Source organism: Balaenoptera musculus, chromosome 1 (assembly GCF_009873245.2).
Source record: "Balaenoptera musculus isolate JJ_BM4_2016_0621 chromosome 1, mBalMus1.pri.v3, whole genome shotgun sequence".
NCBI lineage: Eukaryota > Metazoa > Chordata > Mammalia > Artiodactyla > Balaenopteridae > Balaenoptera > Balaenoptera musculus.
This window is the reverse complement of record NC_045785.1, coordinates 113,257,365-113,284,274: the sequence shown is the minus strand read 5'-3', so window position 1 is coordinate 113,284,274 and position 26,910 is coordinate 113,257,365. Positions and strand designations below refer to the sequence as shown.

General features: G+C 39.7%; 2 protein-coding genes across 8 annotated transcripts in view; one reads left to right on the top strand and one right to left on the bottom strand.

The window, feature by feature from the left end:
* GON4L (gon-4 like) overlaps nucleotides 1–26,910 on the top strand; it is a 90,790-nt gene that overhangs the window by 37,915 nt on the left and 25,965 nt on the right. For all 7 annotated transcript variants that reach the window (XM_036847942.1, XM_036847966.1, XM_036847935.1 and 4 more), the window contains 6 exons: nucleotides 4,585–4,686; nucleotides 20,513–20,553; nucleotides 21,151–21,254; nucleotides 23,534–23,732; nucleotides 24,264–24,350; nucleotides 25,490–25,661. In XM_036847942.1, the coding sequence (XP_036703837.1) occupies nucleotides 4,585–4,686; nucleotides 20,513–20,553; nucleotides 21,151–21,254; nucleotides 23,534–23,732; nucleotides 24,264–24,350; nucleotides 25,490–25,661 (705 nt within the window). The remainder of the gene's footprint in view (nucleotides 1–4,584; nucleotides 4,687–20,512; nucleotides 20,554–21,150; nucleotides 21,255–23,533; nucleotides 23,733–24,263; nucleotides 24,351–25,489; nucleotides 25,662–26,910) is intronic.
* On the bottom strand, nucleotides 8,639–17,042 carry LOC118900976 (aurora kinase A-interacting protein-like). The gene is given in 3 exon segments (XM_036863895.1): nucleotides 8,639–8,902; nucleotides 16,171–16,595; nucleotides 16,598–17,042. Coding segments are annotated over 3 exon segments (1,002 nt in total). The 5' UTR covers nucleotides 16,911–17,042.

The following is a 26,910-nucleotide window of genomic DNA, read 5'->3' as shown; positions in this document are numbered from 1 at the left end:
GACAAGAGAGGAATCAGATGGGTGGAAGTGACATTGAGATAATATGTATTTAGGTTCTGTAGAATATATGCTCCCCAGAGTTTTCTCTTATATTCTGTATTATAACCATAAGGGTAATACGTGCTTGGAGTAAAGAAATCAAATATTGTGTAAAGAAAACTGTTAAAGCCTTTCCTCATGATGACAGTTTCATGCCGCAGAAGGATCACTGATAATAGTTTCATGTGCCTCTCGTGAGAGTTTTCAAATATGACGTTACCTTTTAGTTTTCCACATTAATGTGGCAATAGGAAGAATTTTAGTCCTAAATTTAAATTCCCTAAACATTTAGAAAAGACAGGTAACAAGAAGCAAATTGGTTTGAATTTTAGCATTTTTGTTCTTCTCCACCCACCTTCTATAGCAGAAGTGGTAATAAGCGATGAAATGCACAAACTTGCATGAAGGAGAAAAGGATGAAATTTGCAGCTGAGTCATTGACATATTAACTGGAGAGTCAGTTCCTTAATAATCAACAACTGATATATTATCGCATTAGTCTTCTGATAGGAGTCTAAGCTGCTAGCTTTTCCATTCCTTACCCCTTTGAGAATCTGATGAAAGCTGTGCAGCCACTCCCCAGAAAAATGTACACATCTACATACATGAAGTTTTTTTATGTCACTTTTTTTGGGGATTTATTATTCTCATGAAGTTCATTTATTGACACTTCCTTCTTCTATCAGCGCATTCAAGGTCTAAGATACCAAGGCTCAGAAATCTCTGCGGAAAGGAGTGAACAGGGGCAAAGATAATTCTATCCATTTTGTAAAAGTGTCAGAGAAATTCATTGTGTTGCTCTGTATTATAGAATCAATTGTTATACTGCTAGGATTACAACCCAGTTTAATATTCTAGGAGTATATCTCAAAGAAGTCTCAGGGGACATTAAAGCATTTTTTAAATGCATGTGACGCTTCATAAGCAAGCTCTGCATTTTGTCCTTAGACCTAAGCTAAGACAAAATATTGATAGTAATTAAGTCAGGTTTTCATGGCTTTATTAGTGCAGCAGCTTTGGTGCCCTGATTGTTATCACCTTGGTTGAAAGAGCTGAAATGCTGGCTGTTGAGGAGGAAAGGCCAGACAGAGTTGGCTGTTAGGATTTTGGGAGTCTGGGTGGTGTTTCTCATAATTTGTCCCTAGAATTTGAATCAGAATCAGGGAGTGTAGGGATGTATTTGTTGGATGATGTTAAGATACAGATTCCAGGGACTTCCCTGGTGGTGCAGGGGTTAAGAATCCACCTGCTAAGGCAGGGGACGTGGGTTTGAGCCCTGGTCCGGGAAGATCTCACATGCCGCGGAGCAACTAAGCCCATGCGCCACAACTACTGAGCCTGCGTGCCACAACTACTGAAGCCCACGTGCCTAGAGCCCGTGCTCTGCAACAAGAGAAGCCACCGCAATGAGAAGCCCACGTACCGCAACAAGGACCCAACGCAGCCAAAATGAAAAAAAAAAAAAAAAAAAAAAAAACAGATTCCAGGGCCTCACTCCATACCTACTGAATCAGAATCACTAATGGTTATCGTCTAGGTATCTAATTCTTATATATCCTAAAGTTTGACAACTACTGGTCTGGGAGAAATAAGAGTGTATGATAAGGGTTGATTGAGGAAATGGAATAATGGTTAGTGGGGAGGGTGAAAATCCTCTTTCTTTAAAACAGTATTTTTTTGTTTCCTTATTAGGATAGATTTAAAAAAGAGAACATAGAGCCAATGACTAGGGTAGGTTTGGATCCCCGGATCTACCAGCTGAATTTTGTGAGTGCTGGTAAATAGGAAATGATGCTAGATATAGATCACAGTACCAAACTTTAGCCATATGCCGGTTTATTTTGGTAGTATTACGTGGCTAACCATTTTGACATGTTCCTAGTACCATCTGCTCTGCATATTATTAAAAGTAAGAGTCTCATTTGCAAAAAATAAGAGGTTGCACTAGAGGGGGGTGGGTACACAAAATTGAGATCAGCTGGGTAGATGCTGACATTGTCAGTCAGTCAAAAAAGTAATTCAACCCAGAGGGCAGGTTCCACAATCAGGGTACTAAAAGCTAAGCAGAACTCAGAAGAAACCTTCCTAAATGATTTTTCAACATGTTTGCCAAATGGGTTCTCTGAGAATATTGGCTGACCCGTTTGTATGGTATGGGCAGAAGCTGTCTATTGTAGTTCTTGCACGTAAACAGATGGGGGTCCAAACGTGTGTGCAGTATCCATATGTTATAGGCTTTCCCCACAACTTATATTATTCAGCAACGTTTGTAAAGAACCTGCTGTAAAGAGACTTACATAGGAAGTACTATAGAGATTACGAAGCAAGGATTCCATTCCTAAGGATTTAAAACATTTTTATTGGGGGATAAACCTATAGATGGGTGAAAAAGCCTTCACATTTAGATAGCTATATATATACAATGCAGATATATATATTATAAACAATAAATGTTGAGTAAAGAATATCAGGTTAGATTGGGGTTTATCAGTACAAATTTTCTAGTGATTATGAATAAAAAATGTGTGTGTGTGTGACTTCCCTGGTGGTGCAGAGGTTAACAGTCAGCCTGCCAATGTAGGGGACACGGGTTCAATTCCTGGTCCGGGAAGATCCCACATGCCGCGGAGCAACTAAGCCCATGTGCCACAACTACTGAGCCTGCGCTCTAGAACCCACAAGCCACAACTGCTGAGCCCGCACACCACAACTACTGAAGCCTGCGCGCGTAGAGCCTGTGCTCTGCAACAAGAGAAGCTTACCGCAGTGAGAAGCACGCAACATCGCAATGAAGAGTAGCCCTCGCTCGCCCAACTAGAGAAGCCCACACGCAGCAACGAAGACTCAGTGCAGCCAAAAATTAAAAAAAAAAGTGTGTGTATATATTTTTATTTTTAATGAAAGATATTTATTATGAAAATTAAGAAAAGAAAGAGTTCTATTCTTCAGTCTTTGTTAATTCTTTCTAGATATTTCTCTGTGTTTAATCAAAGCACATATCTATCTTTTTTTCCAAGAAAGGAATCATACTATACATATTGTCCTGCATCTGCAACTTGCTTCGTTCACTTAATATAATTTAGACATCTTTCTATTGTAATACGTAGAGATCTCCCTCTCCTGTGTAATGGCACATAGTGGTAAGGAATTAGTTATTCTCATTTGCTAGGCGTTGTTTCTGCTTTTTCTTTTAATTCACTTCCTCAGTTGCACTAGCCACATTTCAAGTTCTCAGTTGCCTCATGTGGCTAGGGGCTACCGTTGTCGTACAATGCATATGTAGAACATTTCTGACCTTACAGAAAATTCTGTTAGACGATGCTGATCTAAAGTTGTCCCAGGAAAAATTTTACCTTAATATAACAATCCAGGGGCTTCCCTGGTGGCACGGTGGTTAAGAATCTGCCTGCCAATGCAGGGTACACGGGTTCGAGCCCTGGTCCGGGAAGATCCCACATGCCGCAGATCAGCTAAGCCCGTGCACCACAACTACTGACCCTGTGCTCTAGAGCCCACGAGCCACATCTGCTGAAGCCTGCGCGCCTAGAGCCCGTGCTCCACAACAAAGAGAAGCCACCGCAATGAGAAGACCACGTACCACAGCGAAGAGTAGTCCCCGCTCACTGCAACTAGAGAAAGCCCGCGCAGCAACAAAGACCCAATGCAGCCAAAAATAAATAAAATAAATTTATTAAAAATACATATATGTATAACAGTCCATAACTGATTGATTCCTTCAAGATTTTTAGTTAGGAATCTAAAAGACATCATAGCATCAACAAAAATACCCATACTTCTATGCACTGCCATTACAAATGTTTGTTATTTTTGTATATTTTTAGTTATTTCTGAGTTATTGTAGGGATATAATTTTTTTATGCTTATGAGTATTATGTGTGTATTGTGTTGTACTTTTGTCATGAATGTGTTGAACATGTATAGAATGTTTACATTCTGTATGTATATACTATTTTATACTAAGGCGTCATAATTACAGTCATTCCCTAATTATTGGGAATTAGGGTCATTCCTTTTTTCACTATCAATGCCTTTGTATAAAGAGTTTTAATAAAATATTATTTTATGAGATGCACTACTCTAAGTGGGTTTACTGAGATAAATTATATGTTCAGTTTCAGGCTTTTGCTGCATTTTGAGAAATTAAGTTTTGTTTGAAGGAAGGAAGGAAGGAACTTGGCTAATTGGGGAGAATAGGTGAGATGAGTCCGCTGTGGGAAATGATCTGTGCACAGGCACTGAGGAAAAAAAAGAATAAGTTGTTTAAAAACTTGAGAATAGGGAATTCCCTTGCGGTTAGGACTCTGCGCTTTCACTGCTGAGGGCCTGGGTTTAATTCCTGGTTAGGGAACTAAGATCCTGCAAGCCGTGTGGCGCAGCCAAAAAATAAGTAAAAAATAAAAATAAAAACTTCAGAATAAATGTGCTTTATTGGAGTAGATTCTTATGGTGCTGAACATCTTAAATTTTCATTAGAGATATGAGTTCAGAGTTGGGAATAAGTGTCTAAAACATTTTTTTTCCTAGATGAGGCAGATGATGATGACGATCCAGAATATAATTTCCTGGAAGACCTTGATGAACCAGACACAGAGGATTTCCGCACTGACCGGGCAGTAAGAATCACCAGTGAGTCTGTGTTTATTGAGTCCTGGTCTTGACTTCTCCACATCTACCTTTGTTTACTTTGCAGATTTTTGAGGTTGAAGTTTGTAGCCCACTTAAGACATTTAAGCTTCCTCTACCCATTTATTTCTATAATTCTTTAAATTTACATATATATTCAGGAAGCCTATCAGTTACTCGTTTTTACATCCCACAGTCATGTATTGAGTATTTCGCAGCGATTGTACCAAAATAAATAAGACATGGCCTCTGCCTGTAGGGTGTCAGCTTAGTAGGGGGATACAAACAGAAACAGTTATAGTACCAAGTGATAGGTGCTATAATAATAGTTTGTGTATACACTAGTGGCCTAAAAGAGGGTTATACTGTCCTAATGTATGGTATGGGTTAGGGAAGGATTCACAAAATGGGATGTTTTATTTTAGTTTTGAAGGAGCAATAAGAAATTTTTGGTGAATGGGGGCAGAGAGGGATATTGCAAATAGAAGAATCCTGCAAACCATGGAATTATGAAACAACAATACATGTGTTTGGAAAATAGTAAGTAGTTTGGTTAAGTCGTATGAGTGAGTGGTGATAGAAGAGTTAAGCAGTGTTCAGTTCATAGAGAGCCTTAGATCTGATTTTTGATCTATCAAAAAGGAGAGCTCAAAGCAGGAAATAAATAGGAACTGATTTGGATTTTAGAAATACCACTTTGATTTAATGCCAGTTTAATGTATTGATTTGGTGGGTAAAGAGAGCAAGATTGGAGGCATGGAAAACAAGTAAATAACTTGGCTTGAGTCATTTGTTTAAAATTATTTCATTGCTAGTTTGCCAATGATGGAAAACATATCTCAGGAACTGTTGATTTTTATTGAGTGTGTGCATGACCCTGTACTGGAATAGTATACACAACATGGTGAAGGTAAGACATTGGCTCTTGACGAGGTTATGAAGAAAGTTTTATAAGTATCCAAAAGTGTTTATTATGTACCTAAATAATGCAAGTCTTTGTGCAAAGAGAATTATGTAAACACAGTCCTTTAGGACTTATGTTCTATTTTGTTGCTTTATTTCATCTTTCATGTTGTTTTTAAGATTAGAATGCCATTTCCTTTATGAAGATCTTCCATTTATTTTGGTATGTTATGACAGTTAAGGTTGCATTGAAAGGAAAGCACCAGGAATCAAAGAGAAAGTGTAGAAAGAAAAGGCTTGAGGATTTAGGTTTTGAGAAAATTGTGAAGGAAGGTCTAGGAAGGTATGAGAAAAACCAAGAAAGCCCTGTGTCTCAGAAACCAAGGGAAGAGTCTTTCAAGAAGGAGCGAATGGTCCACAGTGTCATGTGCTGGTCATGAAACATTTTCTGCTTGAAGCAGAAAAGTAGGAGATTGTATTTCAATTCAGCTCTCAGCCTGGTATACACTTGCCTTCCCTTCTTGTTTGTCTGTTACTTTCTTCAGTTTATAGATACAGTTGACCTTGAGCAACTTGGAGGCTAGGGGTGCCCAACCCCAGTGTAGTTGAAAATCCGACTGGAAGTTTTGACTACCCGAAAACTTAACTACTATTAGCCTACTGTTGAAGGCTTACCAATAAAATAGTTATTAACATGTATTTTATATATAATGTGTTTTATATACTGTATTCTTACAGTAAAGTAAGCTAGAGAAAAGAAAATGTTATTAAGAAAATCATAATAAGGAAGAGAAAATATGTTTACAGTACCGTATTTATCGATACTGTAAGTTATGTTATCTGTTTACAAGCTGAATCATCTGTCAGTATCTATATTAATATTGTCTTATATGATACAAAACACTGTAGATATACATGTTACAAACACTAGACAAGAAAAATGAAAAGATAATGTGAAAAAGGAACATTTATTTACTGGTATAAGGATTCATGCATTGATAATGAAGAAGCAGCAGTATGATGGCTTGATGGTAACCTAGTGTAATTGATATGATTGCTTCACAGATCGCTTCTTAGTACTCTGGCCTATACACTGCTGAATGGTTACAAAATTTTTATGGCATACAGTATTACAGTCATATTCATGTACAGGATTGGAAACATTGTTACATTTTTAAAAAATGTGATAATAGGCTGATACACAGTTGATAATGTAATTCTTTGAAAGCACAGTTATAAATCATTAATAAAACTAACATTAATTTTATTAATTATTAATTTTATATTAAATATCACTCACTTTATGCCTATGTAAGGATAGGCTATCCATTTCAATACAAGTCTTGTACATGATGTTCTACATGATGAGTACTTAGGCAGTGATGATGATGATGACACAGAAACATCTCATACAATTCTTGCCATACAGTTATTAGATTTTTACACAAAGATACACACACATACACAACAGATAAGTTTATTAACTGTAGGCATGATGATTATTTACTATTCATTAAGTCGCAGTGGATCATCGTAAAGGCCTTCATCCTGCTTGTCTTCACATTGAGTAGGCTGAGGAGGAGGAGGGGTTGGTCTTGCGGTCTCGGGGTGGCAGAGGCAGGAGAGGTGGTGGAGGAGGAAGGGGAGGCAGAGAGTGTAACTTTATGGAAATAACATTGTAATTTCTGTGTGACTTTTTTGCTTTTTCATTTCTCTAAAAATGTTTCTGTATGGTACCAGTCCCTCTCCCACTATGTGCTTTGGTTTCAGAGTCTGTATCATAGAAGCGTCCTTGTAAAAGAAGTCAAAAGCAGTCTTAAATAATCGGAACCCTGCTGCCTGATTGTCTAATGTCAGTTTGTTTTCTGACACAGCTTCTTCTACATCTTCTTCCTCATCGTCTGGCACTGTTTTGGAAGCACTCATCTTCATCAAGTCATCTTTTGTTAATTCCTCTGGTGCGGTGTCTGTTAGCTCTTGAATTTCTCCGAGATTCAGAACTTGAAACCCTTCACCCCCATCTTTTTTTGGCCATATTCACAGTCTGTTTCATGATTTCCTTGATTGGCTCTGTCGTAAATCTTGTGAAGTCATGCAGGACATCTGAACACGGTTTTCTCCAGCAGGAATTTATTGTTTCAGGTATGATGGCTTTCATGGCTTTTTCTTTAACAATGATGGCATCTTCAGTGGTGTGATCCTTCCTCCAGACTTACGTGATGTTCTCTCCATTGGGATCTCTTCTTTAGTGTGGATAATCCTTTCCATAGAGTATCGTGTGTAATGAGCCTTAAAGGTCCTTATGACCCCCGATCTAGAGGCTGAATTAGAGACATGTTTGGAGGCGAGTAGACCACTTAGATGCCTTCAGTGTTGAATTCATGGGGTTCTGGGTACCCAGGGGCATTGTCCAATTTCAAAAGAACTTTAAAAGGCAAGGTATTTCCTGACTTTAGGGACAAAGCATCGATGGAACCAATCCATAGAAAGGCCCTTCTTTTTGTATATCCAAAGACTGGCAGCTCGTGTTTATCTTTTCCCTTCAAGGTGAGCAGCTTTATAGATAAGGGCAGTCCTGGTGGTAAATGCAACTGCATTTTCACAAAACAGTAGACTTAGCTTCTCCCTTCCTGCCTTAAATCCTGGTGCTTGCTTCTCTTCCTTACTAATGTCTTTTGAGGCTTTATTTTTTTATTTTTTAAAATTTTTTCCCCTCCAGAATAGGGCACTTTCATCTGCACTAAAAACCTGTTCAGGCAGATATCCTTTCTCCTCAGTCTGGGAACTTGTCTGCTGCCTCTGCGTGAGCCGAGGCTGCTGCTTCTGTTATCTTGACAGTTTTTAAGCCAAACTTCTTTCTAAAATTATCAAACCATCCTTTGCTGGCATTAAATTCTCCAGCCTTAGATCCTTCATCTTCCTTTTGCTTTAAGTTGTCATATAATGACTTTGCTTTTTCTCAAATCATATTAGAGTCTATAGGTATGCCTTTCTTATAGCAATCCTGCACCCACATAAAAGCTGCATTTTCAATATGAGATAAAAGGGTATTTCACAAAAAGCGCAAGGTTTTTGCACCTGCCGGCATAGCGGCAGCTATGGCTTCATGAATTTCCTTTCCATTTTTTACAATGGTCCTTACCCTGGATTCATTTATCTTGAAATGGTGGGAAATCACAGCTGCAGACCGCAATCTCTGGTACGTATCAAGCAATTCAGCGTCTTCTTGTAATGTCATGACTTTTCTCTGCTTCTTGGGAGCACTGCCAGCATCACTAGTGGCACTTCGCATGGGTCCCATGGTGTTATTCAAGGCCTATGGTATTATACTAAACTTGATGAAAAATACTCAAGAACCGCAAGAGATCACTTTTTCCTATGGTACACAATTTGCTGGAGAGACGAACTGCTCAGGAGATGTTTTAAGCAGATACTTCTAACACCTGAGCTAGCAACAGGAGGTGGCTATGAAATTATTACAGAAGTACAGTATATGCCACAGTTAATTTTATGCAGTTATGATTTCATACTGCATCTTTATGTTTGCGTTTCTCTCAACTGTGAATGGTGCCAGGTATGGTCTGTAAGCGTGTGCATAAGTTTTGATAAATTTTAACTTTTTAGAGTAGATTTGTGTACATTTTATGGTAGTAAATGATAAAATAGACTAGTATCTACATACAGTTTATGCATTCATGACATACCTAACTTTTTCTGAAATTTTTTTGGTATTTCTAGGCTCTGTGGTTTGTCTGAGGGTTTTTTCAAATTGTTGGCACATCCCCCCCAAATTGTTCCAATATATTTACTGAAAAAATCTGCATATAAGTGGGCCCATACAGTTCAATTCCATGTTCTTCAAGGGTCAACTGTAATTTCTCAGGGAGATCCTCCTCAATTAGGATTGATCTTCTTGCTCTGTAATCCATACTGTTTTTTTTTTCACGACTCAACACACACGCACTGTATTTTATTTTTACAAGAGAGAAATAAACTGACACCAAGCATTGTAAATGGATGACCACAACAAAAGCAACAATGATTGCAATTACCAAACACGAAACACACTCATACTATGTCATAATATTGACAATCAGTCCAGTAAACCTCCACTGTAACAGCTCCTTTACTTTGCAGTGAAAATTGATTTGTATATTTTTTGCCTCTGAGTCCTTGTGGGATTTTTTTTTTTTTATTCAAACAGAAAGTCACAAAAATTATAATCATCCTCATCAGTTCACTCAGTCCCATGCAATTAATTCTGTTTTTTTCATCTTGATCTTTTGTTAGCACTTTTATGAATTCATCAGTTTTCCATTAGAGTTCTGACAATGCTTATTCATTCAGTTCAGCAGTATAGTCAGTTACCAGAAACCTGTACTTGTCTTTTCCATGAATTCCTTGAAGATGAAACCCTTTTATAGGAACATTTTTGCGAAAGCATCAGAGTACACCTAGAACTGTCTGTAAATGACAAAAGACTTTAAAATGACCATGGTTAAAGATTTGATGAAAGTTCATAATAATGCAATTGACAAGGAAATTTAGTTATTTCTGAGATATACGTTTTAAAGTAATAACTAGAATTATGACTTATAACATTATACCAGAACATATAAGATTTTTAGAAATTTCACGTAATGTCTGAAACATTTATATTAACATATTTCCATACAAATAACCCAAAGAAAGTTTAGTATTGTTTTTTTTTGTTTGTTTGTTTTTTGTTTGTTTACTGCAGGTTCTTATTAGTCATCAGTTTTATACACATCACTGTATACATGTCAATCCCAATTGCCCAATTCAGCACATCACCATCCCCACCCCACTGCGGTTTTCCCCCCTTGGTGTCCATACGTTTGTTCTCTACATCTGTGTCTCAACTTCTGTCCTGCAAACCGGTTCATCTGTACCATTTTTCTAGATTCCACATACATGCGTTAATATACGATATTTGTTTTTCTCTTTCTGACTTACTTCACTCTGTATGACAGTCTCTAGATCCATCCACGTCTCAACAAATGACTCAATTTCGTTCCTTTTTATGGCTGAGTAATATGCCATTGTATATATGTACCACAACTTTTTTATCCATTCATCTGTCGATGGGCATTTAGGTTGCTTCCATGACCTGGCTATTGTAAATAGTGCTGCAATGAACATTGGGGTGCATGTGTCTTTTTGAATTATGGTTTTCTCTGGGTATGTGCCCAGTAGTGGGATTGCTGGATCATATGGTAATTCTATTTTTAGTTTTTTAAGGAACCTCCGTACTGTTCTCCATAGTGGCTGTATCAATTTACATTCCCACCAACAGTGCAAGAGGGTTCCCTTTTCTCCACACCCTCTCCAGCATTTGTTGTTTGTAGATTTTCTGATGATGCCCATTCTGACTGGTGTGAGGTGATGCCTCATTGTGGTTTTGATTTGCATTTCTCTAATAATTAGTGATGTTGAGCAGCTTTTCATGTGTTTCTTGGCCATCTGTATGTCTTCTTTGGAGAAATGTCTTTTTAGGTCTCCTGCCCATTTTTGGATTGGGTTGTTTGTTTCTTTAATATTGAGCTGCATGAGCTGTTTATATATTTTGGAGATTAATCCTTTGTCCGTTGATTCATTTGTGAATATTTTCTCCCATTCTGAGGGTTGTCTTTCGTCTTGTTTATGGTTTCCTTTGCTGTGCAAAAGCTTTGAAGTTTCATTAGGTCCCATTTGTTTATTTTTGTTTTTATTTCCATTACTCTAGGAGGTGGATCAAAAAAGATCTTGCGGTGATTTATGTCAAAGAGTGTTCTTCCTATGTTTTTCTCTAAGAGTTTTATAGTGTCCGGTCTTACATTTAGGTCTTGAATCCATTTTGAGTTTATTTTTGGGTATGGTGTTAGGGAGTGTTCTAATTTCATTCTTTTACATGTAGCTGTCCAGTTTTCCCAGCACCACTTATTGAAGAGACTGTCTCTTCTCCATTGTATATCTTTGCCTCCTTTGTCATAGATTAGTTGACCATAGGTGTGTGGGTTTATCTCTGGGCTTTCTATCCTGTTCCATTGATCTATGTTTCTTTTTTTGTGCCAGTTCCATATTGTCTTGATTACTGTAGCTTTGTAGTATAGTCTGAAGTCAGGGAGTCTGATTCCTCCAGCTCCGTTTTTTTCCCTCAAGACTGCTTTGGCTATTCGGGGTCTTTTGTGTCTCCATACAAATTTTAAGATGATTTGTTCTAGTTCCATAAAAAATGCCATTGGTAATTTGATAGGGATTGCATTGAATCTGTAGATTGCTTTGGGTAGTATAGTCATTTTCACAGTATTGATTCTTCCAATCCAAGGACATGGTATATCTCTCCATCTGTTGGTATCATCTTTAATTTCTTTCATCAGTGTCTTATAGTTTTCTGCATACAGGTCTTTTGTCTCCCTAGGTAGGTTTATTCCTAGGTATCTTATTCTTTTTGTTGCAGTGGTAAATGGGAGTGTTTCCTTAATTTCTCTTTCAGATTTTTCATCATTAGTGTATAGGAATGCAAGAGATTTCTGTGCATTAATTTTGTATCCTGCAACTTTACCAAATTCATTGATTAGCTCTAGTAGTTTTCTGGTGGCATGTTTAGGATTCTCTATGTATAGTATCATGTTATCTGCAGACAGTGACAGTTTTACCTCTTCTTTTCCAATTTGTATTCCTTTTATTTCTTTTTCTTCTCTGATTGCCATGGCTAGGACTTCCAAAACTATGTTGAATAATAGTGGTGAGAGTGGACATCCTTGTCTCGTTCCTGATCTCAGAGGAAATGCTTTCAGTTTTTCACTATGGAGAATGATGTTTGCTGTGGGTTTGTCATATATGGCCTTTATTATGTTGAGGTCGGTTCCCTCTATGCCCACTTTCTGGAGAGTTTTTATCATAAATGGGTGTTGAATTTTGTCGAAAGCTTTTTCTGCATCTATTGAGATGATCATATGGTTTTTATTCTTCAATTTGTTAATATGGTGTATCACATTGATTGATTTGCATATATTGAAGAATGCTTGCATCCCTGGGATAAATCCCACTTGATCATGGTGTATGATCCTTTTAATGTGTTGTTGGATTCTGTTTGCTAGTATTTTGTTGAGGATTTTTGCACCTATATTCATCAGTGATATTGGTCTGTAATTTTCTTTTTTTGTAGTATCTTTGTCTGGTTTTGGTATCAGGGTGATGGTGGCCTCATAGAATGAGTTTGGGAGTGTTCCTTCCTCCCCAGTTTTTTGGAAGAGTTTGAGAAGGATGGGTGTTAGCTCTTCTCTAAATGTTTGATAGAATTCGCCTGTGAAGCCATCTAGTCCTGGACTTTTGTTTGTTGGAAGATTTTTAATCACAGTTTCAATTTCATTACTTGTGATTGGTCTGTTCATATTTTCTGTTTCTTCCTGGTTCAGTCTTGGAAGGTTATACCTTTCTAAGAATTTGTCCATTTCTTCCAGGTTGTCCATTTTATTGGCATAGAGTTGCTTGTAGTAGTCTCTTAGGATGCTTTGAATTTCTGCAGTGTCTGTTATAACTTCTCCTTTTTCATTTCTAATTTGATTGATTTGAGTCCTCTCCCTCTTTTTCTTGATGAGTCTGGCTAATGGTTTATCAATTTTGTTTATCTTCTCAAAGAACCAGCTTTTAGTTTTATTGATCTTTGCTATTGTTTTCTTTGTTTCTATTTCATTTATTTCTGCTCTGATCTTTATGATTTCTTTCCTTCTGCTAACTTTGGGTTTTGTTTGTTCTTCTTTCTCTCGTTCCTTTAGGTGTAAGTTTAGATTGTTTACTTGAGATTTTTCTTGTTTCTTGAGGTAGGCTTGTATAGCTATAAACTTCCCTCTTAGAACTGCTTTTGCTGCATCCCATAGGTTTTGGATCGTCGTGTTTTCATTGTCATTTGTCTCTAGGTATTTTTTGATTTCCTCTTTGATTTCTTCAGTGATCTCTTGGTTATTTAATAACGTATTGTTTAGCCTCCATGTGTTTGTGTTTTTTACGTTTATTTCCCTGTAATTCATTTCTAATCTCAAAGCGTTGTGGTCAGAAAAGATGCTTGATATGATTTCAATTTTCTTAAATTTACTGAGGCTTGATTTGTGACCCAAGATGTGATCCATCCTGGAGAATGTTCCGTGCACACTTGAGAAGAAAGTGTAATCTGCTGTTTTTGGATGGAATGTCCTATAAATATCAATTAAATCTATGTGGTCTACTGTGTCATTTAAAGCTTCTGTTTCCTTATTTATTTTCATTTTGGATGATCTGTCCATTGGTGTAAGTGAGGTGTTAAAGTCCCCCACTATTATTGTGTTACTGTCAATTTCCTCTTTTACAGCTGCTAGCAGTTGCCTTATGTATTGAGGTGCTCCTATGTTGGGTGCATATATATTTATAATTGTTATATCTTCTTCTTGGATTGATCCCTTGATCATTATGTAGTGGCCTTCCTTGTCTCTTGTAACATTCTTTATTTTAAAGTCTATTTTATGTGATATGAATATAGCTACTCCAGCTTTCTTTTGATTTCCATTTGCATGGAATATCTTTTTCCATCCCCTCACTTTCAGTCTGTATGTGTCCCTAGGTCTGAAGTGGGTCTCTTGTAGACAGCATATATATGGGTCTTGTTTTTGTATCCATTCAGCAAGCCTGTGTCTTTTGGTTGGAGCATTTAATCCATTCACGTTTAAGGTAATTATCGATATGTATGTTCCTATGACCATTTTCTTAATTGTTTTGGGTTTGTTTTTGTAGGTCCTTTTCTTCTCTTGTGTTTCCCACTTAGAGAAGTTCCTTTAGCATTTGTTGTAGAGCTGGTTTGGTGGTGCTGAATTCTCTTAGCTTTTGCTTGTCTGTAAAGCTTTTGATTTCTCCATCGAACCTGAATGAGATCCTTGCCAGGTAGAGTAATCTTGGTTGTAGGTTCTTCCTTTTCATCACTTTAAGTATATCATGACACTCCCTTCTGGCTTGTAGAGTTTCTGCTGAGAAATCAGCTGTTAACCTTATGGGAGTTCCCTTGTATGTTATTTGTCGTTTTTCCCTTGCTGCTTTCAATAATTTTTCTTTGTTTTTAATTTTTGCCAATTTGATTACTGTGTGTCTCAGCGTGTTTCTCCTTGGGTTTATCCTGTATGGGACTCGCTGTGGTTCCTGGACTTGGGTGGCTATTTCCTTTCCCATGTTAGGGAAGTTTTCGACTATAATCTCTTCAAATATTTTCTCAGGTCCTTTCTCTCTCTCTTCTCCTTCTGGGACCCCTATAATGCAAATGTTATTGTGTTTAATGTCGTCCCAGAGGTCTCTTAGGCTGTCTTCATTTCTTTTCATTCTTTTTTCTTTATTCTGTTCCGCAGCGGTGAATTCCACCATTCTGTCTTCCAGATCACTTTTCTGTTCTTCTGCCTCAGTTATTCTGCTATTGATTCCTTCTAGTGTAGTTTTCATTTCAGTTATTGTATTGTTCATCTCTGTTTATTTGTTCTTTAATTCTTCTAGGTCTTTGTTAAACATTTCTTGCATCTTCTCGATCTTTGCCTCCATTCTTTTTCCGAGGTCCTGGATCATCTTCGCTGTCATTATTCTGAACTCTTTTTCTGGAATGTTGCCTATCTCCACTTCATTTAGTTGTTTTTCTGAGGTTTTATCTTGTTCCTTCATCTGGTACATAGCCCTCTGCTTTTTCATCTTGTCTATCTTTTTGTGAATGTGGTTTTTGTTCCACAGGCTGCAGGATTGTAGTTTTCTTGCTTCTGCTGTCTACCCTCTGGTGGATGAGGCTATCTAAGAGGCTTGTGTAAGTTTCCTGATGGGAGGGACTGGTGGTGGGTAGAGCTGTTACTGTGGTGGGCAGAGCTCAGTAAAACTTTAATCTGCTTGACAGCTGATGGGTGGGGGTGGGTTCCCTCCCTGTTGGTTGTTTGGCCTGTGGCAACCCAACACTGGATCCTACCTGGGCTCTTTGGTGGGGCTAATGACAGACTCTGGGAGGACTCACGCCAAGGAGTACTTCCCAGAACTTCTGCTGCCAGTGTCCTTGTCCCCACGGTGAGCCACAGTCCCCTCCACCCCGCCTCTGTAGCAGACCCTCCAACACTAGCAGGTAGGTCTGGTTCAGTCTCCCTTGGGGTCACTGCTCCTTCCCCTGGGTCCCAATGCGCACACTACTTTGCGTGTGCCCTCCAAGAGTGGAGTCTGTTTCCCCCAGTCCTGTCAAAGTCCTGCAATCAATTCCCACTAGGCTTCAAAATCTGGTTCTCTAGGAATTCCTCCTCCCGTTGCTGGACCCCCAGGTTGGGAAGCCTGACGTGGGGCTCAGAACCTTCACTCCAGTGGTTGGACTTCTGTGGTATAAATGTTCTCCAGTCTGTGAGTCGCCCACCCAGCAGTTATGGGATTTGATTTTACTGTGATTGCGCCCCTCCTACCGTCTCATTGTGGCTTCTCCTTTGTCTTTGGATGTGGGGTATCTTTTTTGGTGAGTTCCCGTGTCTTTCTGTCGATGATTGTCCAGCAGCTAGTTGTGATTATGGTGTTCTCGCAAGAGGGAGTGAGAGCATGTCCTTCTACTCTGGCATCTTGGTTCCTCCTCCTGATTGTATCAATCCATACTATTTTATATGTCCTTTTTTGTTTTTTTTTTTTGGCTAAGTTCTCTGAATATTTATTACAATGGGTCATCAGCAGTAACAGGGCTGGGGGAGAGATACACAAGACTGATTTGCCCTTCAGGTAGATCTTGGGGGTCTGCCAGCCTGCGGGGGCTTCCTTCAGGCCCGCCTTCTGCCAGATGCGCCTCAGGTCTGTCTCGAACCTCATCTGCTTCCGTTTCAGGCGTCCCTCCCTGACTTTCCGCCGCAGGAACCGGGTCCTCTTGACCAGCTTGCGGTACTTGTGATGATTCATCTTCCGCCGGCGGATCTTGAGCACGTTTTTGCACTGTATCTGGGGTGCATCCCAGATCTCCTTACCCCCCTGCTTGACCCCTTCCCCCTGGGCGGACACTCATAGACTTGGGCTGGAGACACAGTCCCTGGGGCCCCAGAGTCCAGTCTGGGCAGGAGGTAGCGAACAGTTAGCCAGCTCTCCATGGGGCTGATAGACATCTTCCTGGGGAGCAGCATCTCCTCAAGCTCCATGTGGACCCGCCTGTCAGGGAGGGAGGCAACCCCACTTGGGCCTATTGGTTGTATGCTGTGGTGAGGCCTGCAGGCATGCCTGCCCAGCACCCCACAGACAGGCCAAGGCCCACTGCAACCTGCCCGGGGAACAGCCCTGAGCAGCTGGGAAGTCAGGCGCACCATGAACATGGTCTGTGCTTGGCGGCGGCCCCAGGCACTCAGCAGAGCTCGAGGTGCCCACCGCGCGGGTGTCGACGCTCGGGTCTTAGGCCCCGAGCCCCAGCCAGCCGTGGCCGCCTCCGCCGTCCCTGGAGCCCGCACGCCGCGACCTCACACCGACTCTTCCCTATATGTCCTTTTTAATACTCATCTCTCTCATAGTTGCTTATTTATATCTGTCTCCTTCCCTAAACTGTGAGCTTCTCATGGGTTTTGTATTGTTTATTGCCTTAGAGCTGGTGTTTTGCATGGGGCTGACAGTATTTGCCAATCAAATAGTGAACTTTTCTGGAATGCCTGAACGAAGGGTCTTCCTTTCTAGTCATAGAGTTCTATGGTCATAAGTAAAAAACTGGGATAGAATTTTAATTTTGGGGCTTCCCTGGTGGCACAGTGGTTGAGAATCTGCCTGCCAATGCAGGGAACACGGGTTCGAGCCCTGGTCTGGGAGGATCCCACATGCCATGGAGCAACTAGGCCCGTGAGCCACAACTACTGAGCCTGCGCATCTGGAGCCTGTGCTCCACAACAAGAGAGGCCGCGATAGTGAGAGGCCCGCGCACTGCGATGAAGAGTGGCCCCCACTTGCTGCAACTAGAGAAAGCCCTTGCACAGAAACGAAGACCCAACACAGCCAAAAATTAAATAAATAAATAATAAAATTAAAAAAAAAAAAAAAGAATTTTAATTTTGTTTCTACCCCTTGTCATCTTATGTTATCATGCTTAATTATAATCCTTTTAAGAGGACTTTTCTTACATGGATGGTAAAAATTTAAAAATAAAAAAGCTTAGAATCACAGAGTTTGGAAAGCCTCCTGTGGTCGCATATATTTTCCTCCCACTTAAGCGTTTGTTAACAGCTTCTCTCATGTGGCCTTTCAGTCCGTTTGGATACTTCCAGTGACAGGGAGTTCATCAGTTCTGCAGATAGTGTGTCCTACTCTTGAACACCTCTTCAATTAACATTTTCCTTATTAATTTTTTTTTTTAATTTATTTTTATTTTTTGGCTGCGTTGGGTCTTCGTTGCTGCGCGAGGGCTTTTCTCTGGTGGCGGCGAGCGGGGGCTACTCTTCGTTGTGGTGCGCGGGCTTCTCATTGTGGTGGCTTCTCTTGTTGTAGAGCACGGGCTCTAGGCACACGGGCTTCAGTAGTTATGGCACGTGGGCTCAGTAGCTGTGGCACGCGAGCTCTAGAGTGCAGGCTCAGTAGTTGTGGCGCGTGGGCGTAGTTGCTCCCCGGCATGTGGGATCTTCCCGGGCCAGGGCTCAAACCCGTGTCCCCTGCATTGGCAGGTGGATTCTTAACCACTGCGCCACCAGGGAAGCCCCAACATTTTCCTTATTGAACCTGAATCTATCTTTTATATTTCTCTGTTTGTCCTTTGTTGCCATAAAATGTAATTTACTCCTAAGTGTGCATAGTATGTTTCTTTTTCTACATTTTTTCTTTATTATGCTAAACATACCAAGTTTTTTCAGTTCTCTAAATGCCAGGCTTTCCACATTTCAACCCCCAAGTTACCCTTCTCTGGATTCTAGCCTTTATTTTTAAGAAAATTCTCCCCCATGACATTTTATTATGAAACTTTTCGAACATACAGAAACGTTGAGAGAATTGTACAGTGGACACCCGTATACCCACTACCTAGCTTCTATAGTGAACTTTTCATATATTTGCTTAGTCATGCAGCTATCCATCTATGAATCCATTTTTTTAAAAAGCATTTCATAGTGAGTTGTAGATATCTAAACATTTTCAGCACGCATATCATGAATTAGAACTCAGTATTTGTTTACAGTTTTTCTTTTTAGGTAAATTTATACACATTGTAGTACAGAAATCTTAAGTGTACAATTCAGTGAAGTTCGATGTGCCTCCTCTTGTATAACTCAAACCCCTAACAAGATAGAGATTTGTCACCCCAGAAAGTACCCACTTGCCCCTTCCAAGTCAGTCCCCACACCATCCTCCCAGGTGCAACCACTGTTCTCTTTTCTACTATCACAGGTTAGATTTGCCTCTTTTAGAACTTCATGTAAATGGAATCATATAGTATGTGTTCTGTTGTGTACAGCTTCTTTCACTTAGCATAATGTTTTTGAGATTCATGCACATTGCTTGTATCATTAATTTCTTTCCTTTTATTGCTGAGTAGGCTTCCAGTGTATAAATATACCAATTTGTTTATTTTTCATCAATCCCCAGGTGTTGATGGACACCTGGGTTCTTTCTAATTTCTGGCTATCTTGAATAAAGATAGCTCTGAACTTTCTTGTACAAGGTTTTGTGGACAAGTGTTTCATTTCCCTTGGGTCAGCTATTTAGGGGAAGAATCAGTGGTCATAAGGTAGCTGTATACTTAGTTTTCTGAGAAATTGCCAAACCTTCTTCCAAAGTGGCTTTCCACTTTACATTCTTTTTACAGTTCTAGTTGTTCCACATCCTCACTAACATTTGGATTTTAGCTTTTTTTAAAATAATTTATTTATTTATTTATTTATTTTTGGCTGTGTTGGGTCTTCGTTCCTGTGCGAGGGCTTTCTCTAGTTGCGGCAAGCAGGGGCCACTCTTCATGGTGGTGCGCGGGCCTCTCACTATCGTGGCCTTTCTTTTTGCGGAGCACAGGCTCCAGACGCACAGGCTCAGTAGTTGTGGCTCACGGGCCTAGTTGTTCCGTCGCATGTGGGATCCTCCCAGACCAGGGCTCGAACCTGTGTCCCCTGCATTAGCAGGCAGATTCTCAACCACTGTGCCACCAGGGAAGCCCGGATTTTAGCTTTTTAATGCCCTCTTAAGAAGGGCTTTTACAGAAATGATCACAGTCCTCTAGATAGAGTTTGAGACTCTGCTCTGATTCGGTGATATGCTTGCCTTCTTGGTTGTGAGCACTGTTTTGGAGCTACTGTGTCATATTGAACTTAAGGTCAACCAAAACATTGAGATCTTTCTCAGATTCATTGTTTTTGAGCCATGTTACCTTTTGGTGCACTTAAGAAACTGATTTTTGAAAATCCTAAATGTAAGACTTTAAATTTATCCCCATTATGTTTCACCCAATTAATTTGAGAAAACCTAGAATTTTGAATCTGTCATCAGTTGGTCTGGCAATCCCTTTCAGCTTTATATCATTTACAGATTTGGTAAGTGTGTTTTCTGGGTGTATTAGGTTGTTGATGGGATTGCTGAATAGTTCAGGTCCAAAGATAGGGTCCTATGACACACTGCTGGAGACTTCTCTCTTGACTCCATTCAGTAGGATAGGCCAACAAACTATGAATTTATCTCATTATAAAATCATCTAGCTTACGTTTTTGTGTGCTTTCCCATTAGAATTTAAGCTTCATGAGAGTAAAGTCCGGTCATGTATCTAAGCATCTAGAACCAGGGATTAAGGCATATAGTTGGTGTTCAATAAATGTTTTTAAATGAATGAGTGGATGATGGATAGATGTGAGGATTTTGTTAAGAGCCTTGCTGAAAACAACTTTCATTGAATTTTCTTGGAATTCCCCCTATGGCAAAATGAAACAAACATGTGCCAACAGCGTACCGTTTGGCTTTTTTGCAGAAAAGGAAGTGAATGAACTGATGGAAGAGCTGTTTGAAACTGTGAGTAATGATCTTTGAATGAGAACTCAGAATAGTAAAAGTGGATTCTCCAGCAAGCTCTGTCCTTTGGTGTCAGGGCCTCTCTCTCCAGAAGGGTGGTGTAAACCAAGCCCATTCCCCTTTCAGTCCACCCAGGAGAGAATATAGTGACAGGAGAATTTTGCTAAGTAATAAACTTTGATTATCCATATGTAGGTTATTCTTAATAAAGTTTTCCTTGCAAGCTTTTGGATGGACTCTTCACTATCACATGTTGCATCCTTAAAGATTGCAAACTAATTTTAGATTATTCTGAGCCCAAATAGTTACCTTTCTCATAAATTTATCTCTTTAAAGATATTCTGATCATTTCAAGTTATCCATGCTCTGTCTTTACCATTACAAGTTGGCTGATTGAGAAACTTTTTTCCTGGCATAATAGCTACCTCATGTGCAGGATTGTGCGAGCCCAGAAGTGAGAAAGGTTGTGATGCAAGCTCTTTCTGTGCGCCAGCGTTATTAAAGTCCTGTAAACTAGTCTTTGCTTTCCCTTGTCACGCTAGAGTGACTTTTGTGTGCCCATTCCCCAGGAAAATCCTTCTTTTCCTTTGCCCTCAGTTTCAAGATGAGATGGGATTCTCCAACATGGAAGATGATGGCCCAGAGGAGGAGGAATGTGTGGCTGAGCCTCGGCCTAACTTTAACACCCCTCAAGCCCTACGGTAGGCTAACCAAAGACCTTGAGACTTAGAATGGAGGAAAAGTGTATGTCTGAAAAGGTTTTGAGAAATTCTGGTTAACAATTTCCCATCCCTGACTACCTGCTGTTACTGATATTAGGATGCAGAGCCCTTGCGGATGTTAGGTGTCAAGTGACTAAGTCTCCTTATTATGGGGCAGTGCAGCTATAGACCAAGCTGTACCTGTTTGGGAAGGGAGAAAAAGCAGTAGCTGGCATCCGTAGCAGCTTCTCCAGGTGAGTGGTGCTGGAGAGGTGTGTAGGACTCTATGTGGCCAGCCACAGAAACTACCCCAAATTGTAATATCCAGTATGTCCCTTTTGTTCTTCTGTTTCTCCTTAACATCTAGTAAATGTTAATGAACTTTTGTTAGTCACCAAGGCATTAACTGAGCAAACCATAAAGCACCTGAAGTAATGCCCTGGAGTCTGAAATGTGTGTACTGCCCTCTTCACTTAAATCAGCACTTCCGTTGTCCCACCCAGAGAGTAGAGGCTTTAAATTTTTCCCCCGTTTTTGTGATGAATTTGCATAGTTTATCCGTACTTTATTGCTGTCCATTCTGAGTAGCAGCATACTATCGTTAGGTGACTGGCTGGATGTCAGGGTATGGTTTGTGCCGTGCGTGGAACAAAGCAGAACTGAAAGACACATAGTCTCTAATTAGTCCTGTGTTTTAACTTAACAGCATTACCTAACTAGAGAGCTTTGGATCCACCTGAAAGCTAGACCTTCAGGGAACTTGCAAATTTAGTGAAAAAGACAAGATATACTAATCATTGTGTAAAAGTCAGAAATATCAGTCATACTCGATTACAATAAATACCATAATATAACCACAACAGAAATCTCAGGAGTTCCTTTTTTTTTTCAGCTTCGTTGAGGTATAATTGACAAATAAGGTTGTAAGATACTGAAAGTGTACAACGTGATGATTTGATAAACGTATGCTTTGTAAAAGGATTCCCCCCATCAAGTTAATTAACACTTCTATCACCTCCCATATTTACCTTTTTTTTTTTTTTGAGAACAGATTTCAAAATTTCTTAGAGTCTGTATTTGACCCTCTTATTTCACGTCATATTTCATAGAAAAAAATTCTAGTGTAGCAGAATAGAACCTGGGAACTTATTATCATGGGATTTGATCTGTAAACATATTTCAGTTCCACTAGTCAACTCTGTGTATGAATTTTAAAAATTTGGTCATTAGGTAACTACTTAAAAATCCTTGTTCCAATTCAGTTACCTTTCGGTATTCAGTTGATCTGCTTGGGCTGCTGCTGCTTTTCTTTCAGCTAGAAATGCAAACCTAGCTTAATCTTTGATTAAGTAAAATAACACAGGGAAAGTGAGTTACCTGTGTTCCCCTTATCAACTACCCATCCAGATAATACTTATTAAAATCAGGTGCAGCCTTTTTTTTTGCATTATGTACATTTTTCATGCTTCTGTTCTTCTGTTCCTCTGCTAGTAATGCAGATAATCAAGAGTTTTCAATTCTCAATAAAATTGTACAGAGGACAGGCCTGTGTCTTTAGGTTTTCACCCTGTGCCAGCCCATACTCACAGTAAATACTGTAAAAGGAAACATAACTTTTTTCAACAGCCTCTGGGGATAAAGATTATTATCATTTTAACTATTGCTGAATTCTAGAGGATTTCTTGAATTATGATAACCTGCTAGTCATAGCTACTTGAGCAGGTCTTATCCTGATTGCATAGAGTATCAGCTCTTGCTTAATCACTTGAGTATCTTGTTCTGCCTCTACCTCAGAACTAGCATGCTAGGTATTTGCATTCTTACTTCAGCCCCAGACACAGTCTCTCTCAGGAGGTAGGTAGTGTTAGAAAACTTGGAGAAGTTTCTGTATCACCATTAAGAACAAGTACCAGATTAATGTGGCTGTCAGTGTGATGAAAAATGATGGGTTCCCATTAGCTCCTTGGCTGCTTTGTTATCCAGACACTTCCCTACTCTTAGATTTTTGTTTGATTTCCCCTTCATTATGATATTACTTAGAAGACTGATGTAGAAGAATGGGTGGGGGGCGATTCAGAACCATCTTACTTGAATCTATGCTAACAACTTTGGGAGAAGATTTGGGTAGGATAGGAGTTTGCCTATCGGCTAAAGTGAGATTTGGGGATTAGCAGTAGATGGAAGTTGTTCAGACTGGCTTAGCCCACCATTAGAAGGAACTGGATGTGTTGTGGACCCAGGGAAATGTTCAAATCCAATCATCTCCCTGTTGAGGATAGGTTCGAGGAACCACTGGCCAACTTGCTAAATGAGCAACATCGCACAGTGAAGGAGCTACTTGAACAGCTGAAGATGAGGAAATCTTCAGCCAAACAGCAGCAGGAGGTAGAGAGGGTTAAGCCCCAGAGTGAGAAAGTTCATCAGACTCTGATTCTAGACCCAGCACAGAGGAGGAGACTCCAGCAGCAGATGCAGCAGGTAAGACTCTTCTTGGTAATGTTAATATTGGATCATCCCATGGCCTGGCTCGAAGCCAAACATTAAATTAGCAGCTTTGGAAAAGTCAGAAATAGGTGTCTTGATAACCACTGAAACCACAGGACCACAGGATCTTCACATCAGTTAGGACCTTGAAAGGTCATCATGTTCGTGTCCTTATGGCTCAGGTAAGAATGCATGTAAGGACCCTGATAGTATTCAGAATGACAGATTTCAAAGAATCTTTAGTAATCTCTTCTGAATTTAACAGCCTTATTGCCAGAGTAGTTTTTTCTTCTTTCTAATCTTAGCCCCTCTGGCTTGAGGTTAAACTTCCTCTGGTTCTGTCATTTTGCTCAAGTGGAACATATTTGAGAAAAAAATTCATACCAGGATACTGTGTTGTTCTCATAGTATCTCTAGAAAGCCAAACATATATGCTAAAGTCACTAACATCTTGGTAAAGTCTTCTGGGTTCCTGAAATGACAACATCATAACATGTCACTATATTATTTTCTTTCCCTCCCCAGCATGTGCAGCTCTTGACGCAAATTCACCTTCTCGCCACCTCCAACCCCAGTCTCAGTTCGGAGGCCAGTACCACCAGGATATTTCTTGTAAGGTTTCAGATATCCCTAACTCTAAAGAATTCTGTATGCAGTCAGTTTGGAAGTCATTTCTCACAAATACTGACTCATAAGCTACATTTATTCTTCTCTCCTGTATGTTTTGGTAGCTGTTCGTATGGCTTCATGTGCTTGCTGATAAAACATAAGTTACTGGTTCCCATGAAAGGACAGAGAGAGTGTTCAGTTTTCTTAAGACTATTCCTCTTACCTTTTTATTGGGTTCTCTTACCTTTAGATCCACTCATCTTGGGCTTTTGGTACTTCTCTTCTTTTTATTGAATTCATTATTTATTAGGCTCAATATCAGTGTTTTATGTATAAAATTAATTTTCCTCATGGCATTATGAAATATTTTGGAGGAAGGGCTTTTAATTTCAAATTTTGGGGAATTCCCTGGAGGTCCAGTGGTTAGGACTCGGCATTTTCACTGCTGGGGCCCAGGTTCAGTTTCTGGTCGGGGAACTAAGATCCTGCAAGCCATAGGGCACGGCCAAAAAGAAAAAAATTCAAATTGTAACACATTTTTGACTGGAGAGGTATTACAGCCACAGGTGTTAGCTTCTGCAAAAATCCCCCTGTCAGTAACGTGTTAAAATCCTATAAAAATTGCTCCTGAACTTTGGGGTAGGTAATGAGGATATTCTTTGCCTCTTGGGTAAGTCTCTTTGGAGTTTGAGTTGGCTAGTAGTCTGAGCTTCCTTCGATAGTCAGCAGAGTGTTATTTCCCTCATTGTGTTCAGAGGATCATGAGAAGTACTTTGTTCTTCAGAGAAACCAAAAAAGACATTTAAAATTTTTATTTTATTTTATTTTATTTTATTAAGTAATGGCTCTCACTCTTGAGAATTTTAATTCTAGCTGGGGAGCTAGACCATACATCCAAAAGGCTGAGGAATACTCAGACTGAGAATAAAACAAGAAGAAATTAGTGTATCACAAATCCCCAAATATCTGAGGACTCAGCAAAAGAGCAGTCTTAATGGCAAAATGTTAATTATGGAAGACTTTATGATGATTTTTACCTGTTTTTATACTCTTGTAGGAAGGACAGTTTTTCACTCAGAGGCTAAGGGCTACTGGTATTAATTGTCTGGAACTTAGATCTCCTTTGTGTCCTGTTTTCCCAGAAAGAGCTGGGAACCTTTGCCCAAAGCTCCATCGCCCTTCATCATCAGTTCAACCCCAAGTTTCAGACCTTGTTCCAACCCTGTAACCTGATGGGAGCTGTGCAGCTCATTGAAGACTTCAACACACATGTCAGCGTTGACTGGAGTCCTCGTAAAACTGTCAAGAAGACTGGTAGGGGACAGATGTGTCCGCTTTAAGTTTTTACTTGCAATGAGAGGTGGGAGTCTTATCCCACAGATAATTTCCTAGGGATAATTTCCTAGGGGTGGAGGAGACAGGGTGTTTGTAATTTCTTCCTTCTCTCTTTTATCCCCCCTTTGTGCTCATTATCTAAGTTCTAGAATTAGGTGATAATACTTGGGCTTAAAGTAAGGATGGAGGCAGTGGACAGGGCAGGGTTGTGGGGGGTAGAGATGTGGGGCTCGTGCTAATAATTGGACTTAAGTAGATATGAGGGTAAGTATTAGGAGTCAGGTCAAGACAAACTGGTATCTGATAAAGATGGAAGTCAAGTGGTAAAGTCGGGTTGTGTTTAGGTTTTTACTCACTTCTTCATTAAGATCATTTTATTTCCCATAATGATTATAGTGATATCTCCATTTTGAGTGAAACATTGATTTGGGAGTTAGAAACAAATTAGAGATGTTGTACATTTACCATGTTCGATATTTTAAAGAAATTTGTAGATTTGGTTTCTACCTTGCATTGGTTTAGTATTTTTTTTTTTTTTATTAATTAATTAATTTATTTATTCTTGGCTGTGTTGGGTCTTCGCTTCTGTGCGAGGGCTTTCTCCAGTTGCGGCGAGCGGGGGCCACTCTTCATTGCGCTGCGCGGGCCTCTCACCGTCGCGGCCTCTCCCGTTGCGGAGCACAGGCTCCAGACGCGCAGGCTCAGCAGTTGTGGCTCACGGGCCTAGCCGCTCCGCGGCATGTGGGATCTTCCCGGACCGGGGCACGAACCCGTGTGCCCTGCATTGGCAGGCGGATTCTTAACCACTGCACCACCAGGGAAGCCCTGGTTTAGTATTTTTTGAGAAAATATTTGCTGTTCCCTTAAATTAAATATTTGCTTCTGATTTGTTCCTAGTTTAGCAAATTAGTTGTGTTTTGCTCTGGATTTGGGTTTGTCTTTGGATTTGATTTTAAATCCCCGACTCTTATAGTTAAATTGAATATAGTTGAATTTAAGTGCATTATGTCATAGACACTGATCTCAAACTACTTTATTAGTTATATGTTGGTAATGAAAACTTAATTTAACACCAGACTACAGTTATAACTTATACATATAGTGTCCTGTGTTTTTCTTCTGGGGATATAAAAATAACATTTATGGAAGGAGAAATATGGCTATATAGTGGTGCTTATCTCTGGAAAGGCAGAAGTGCCTGGAATTGAGAGGCTTAGACAGCAAGACA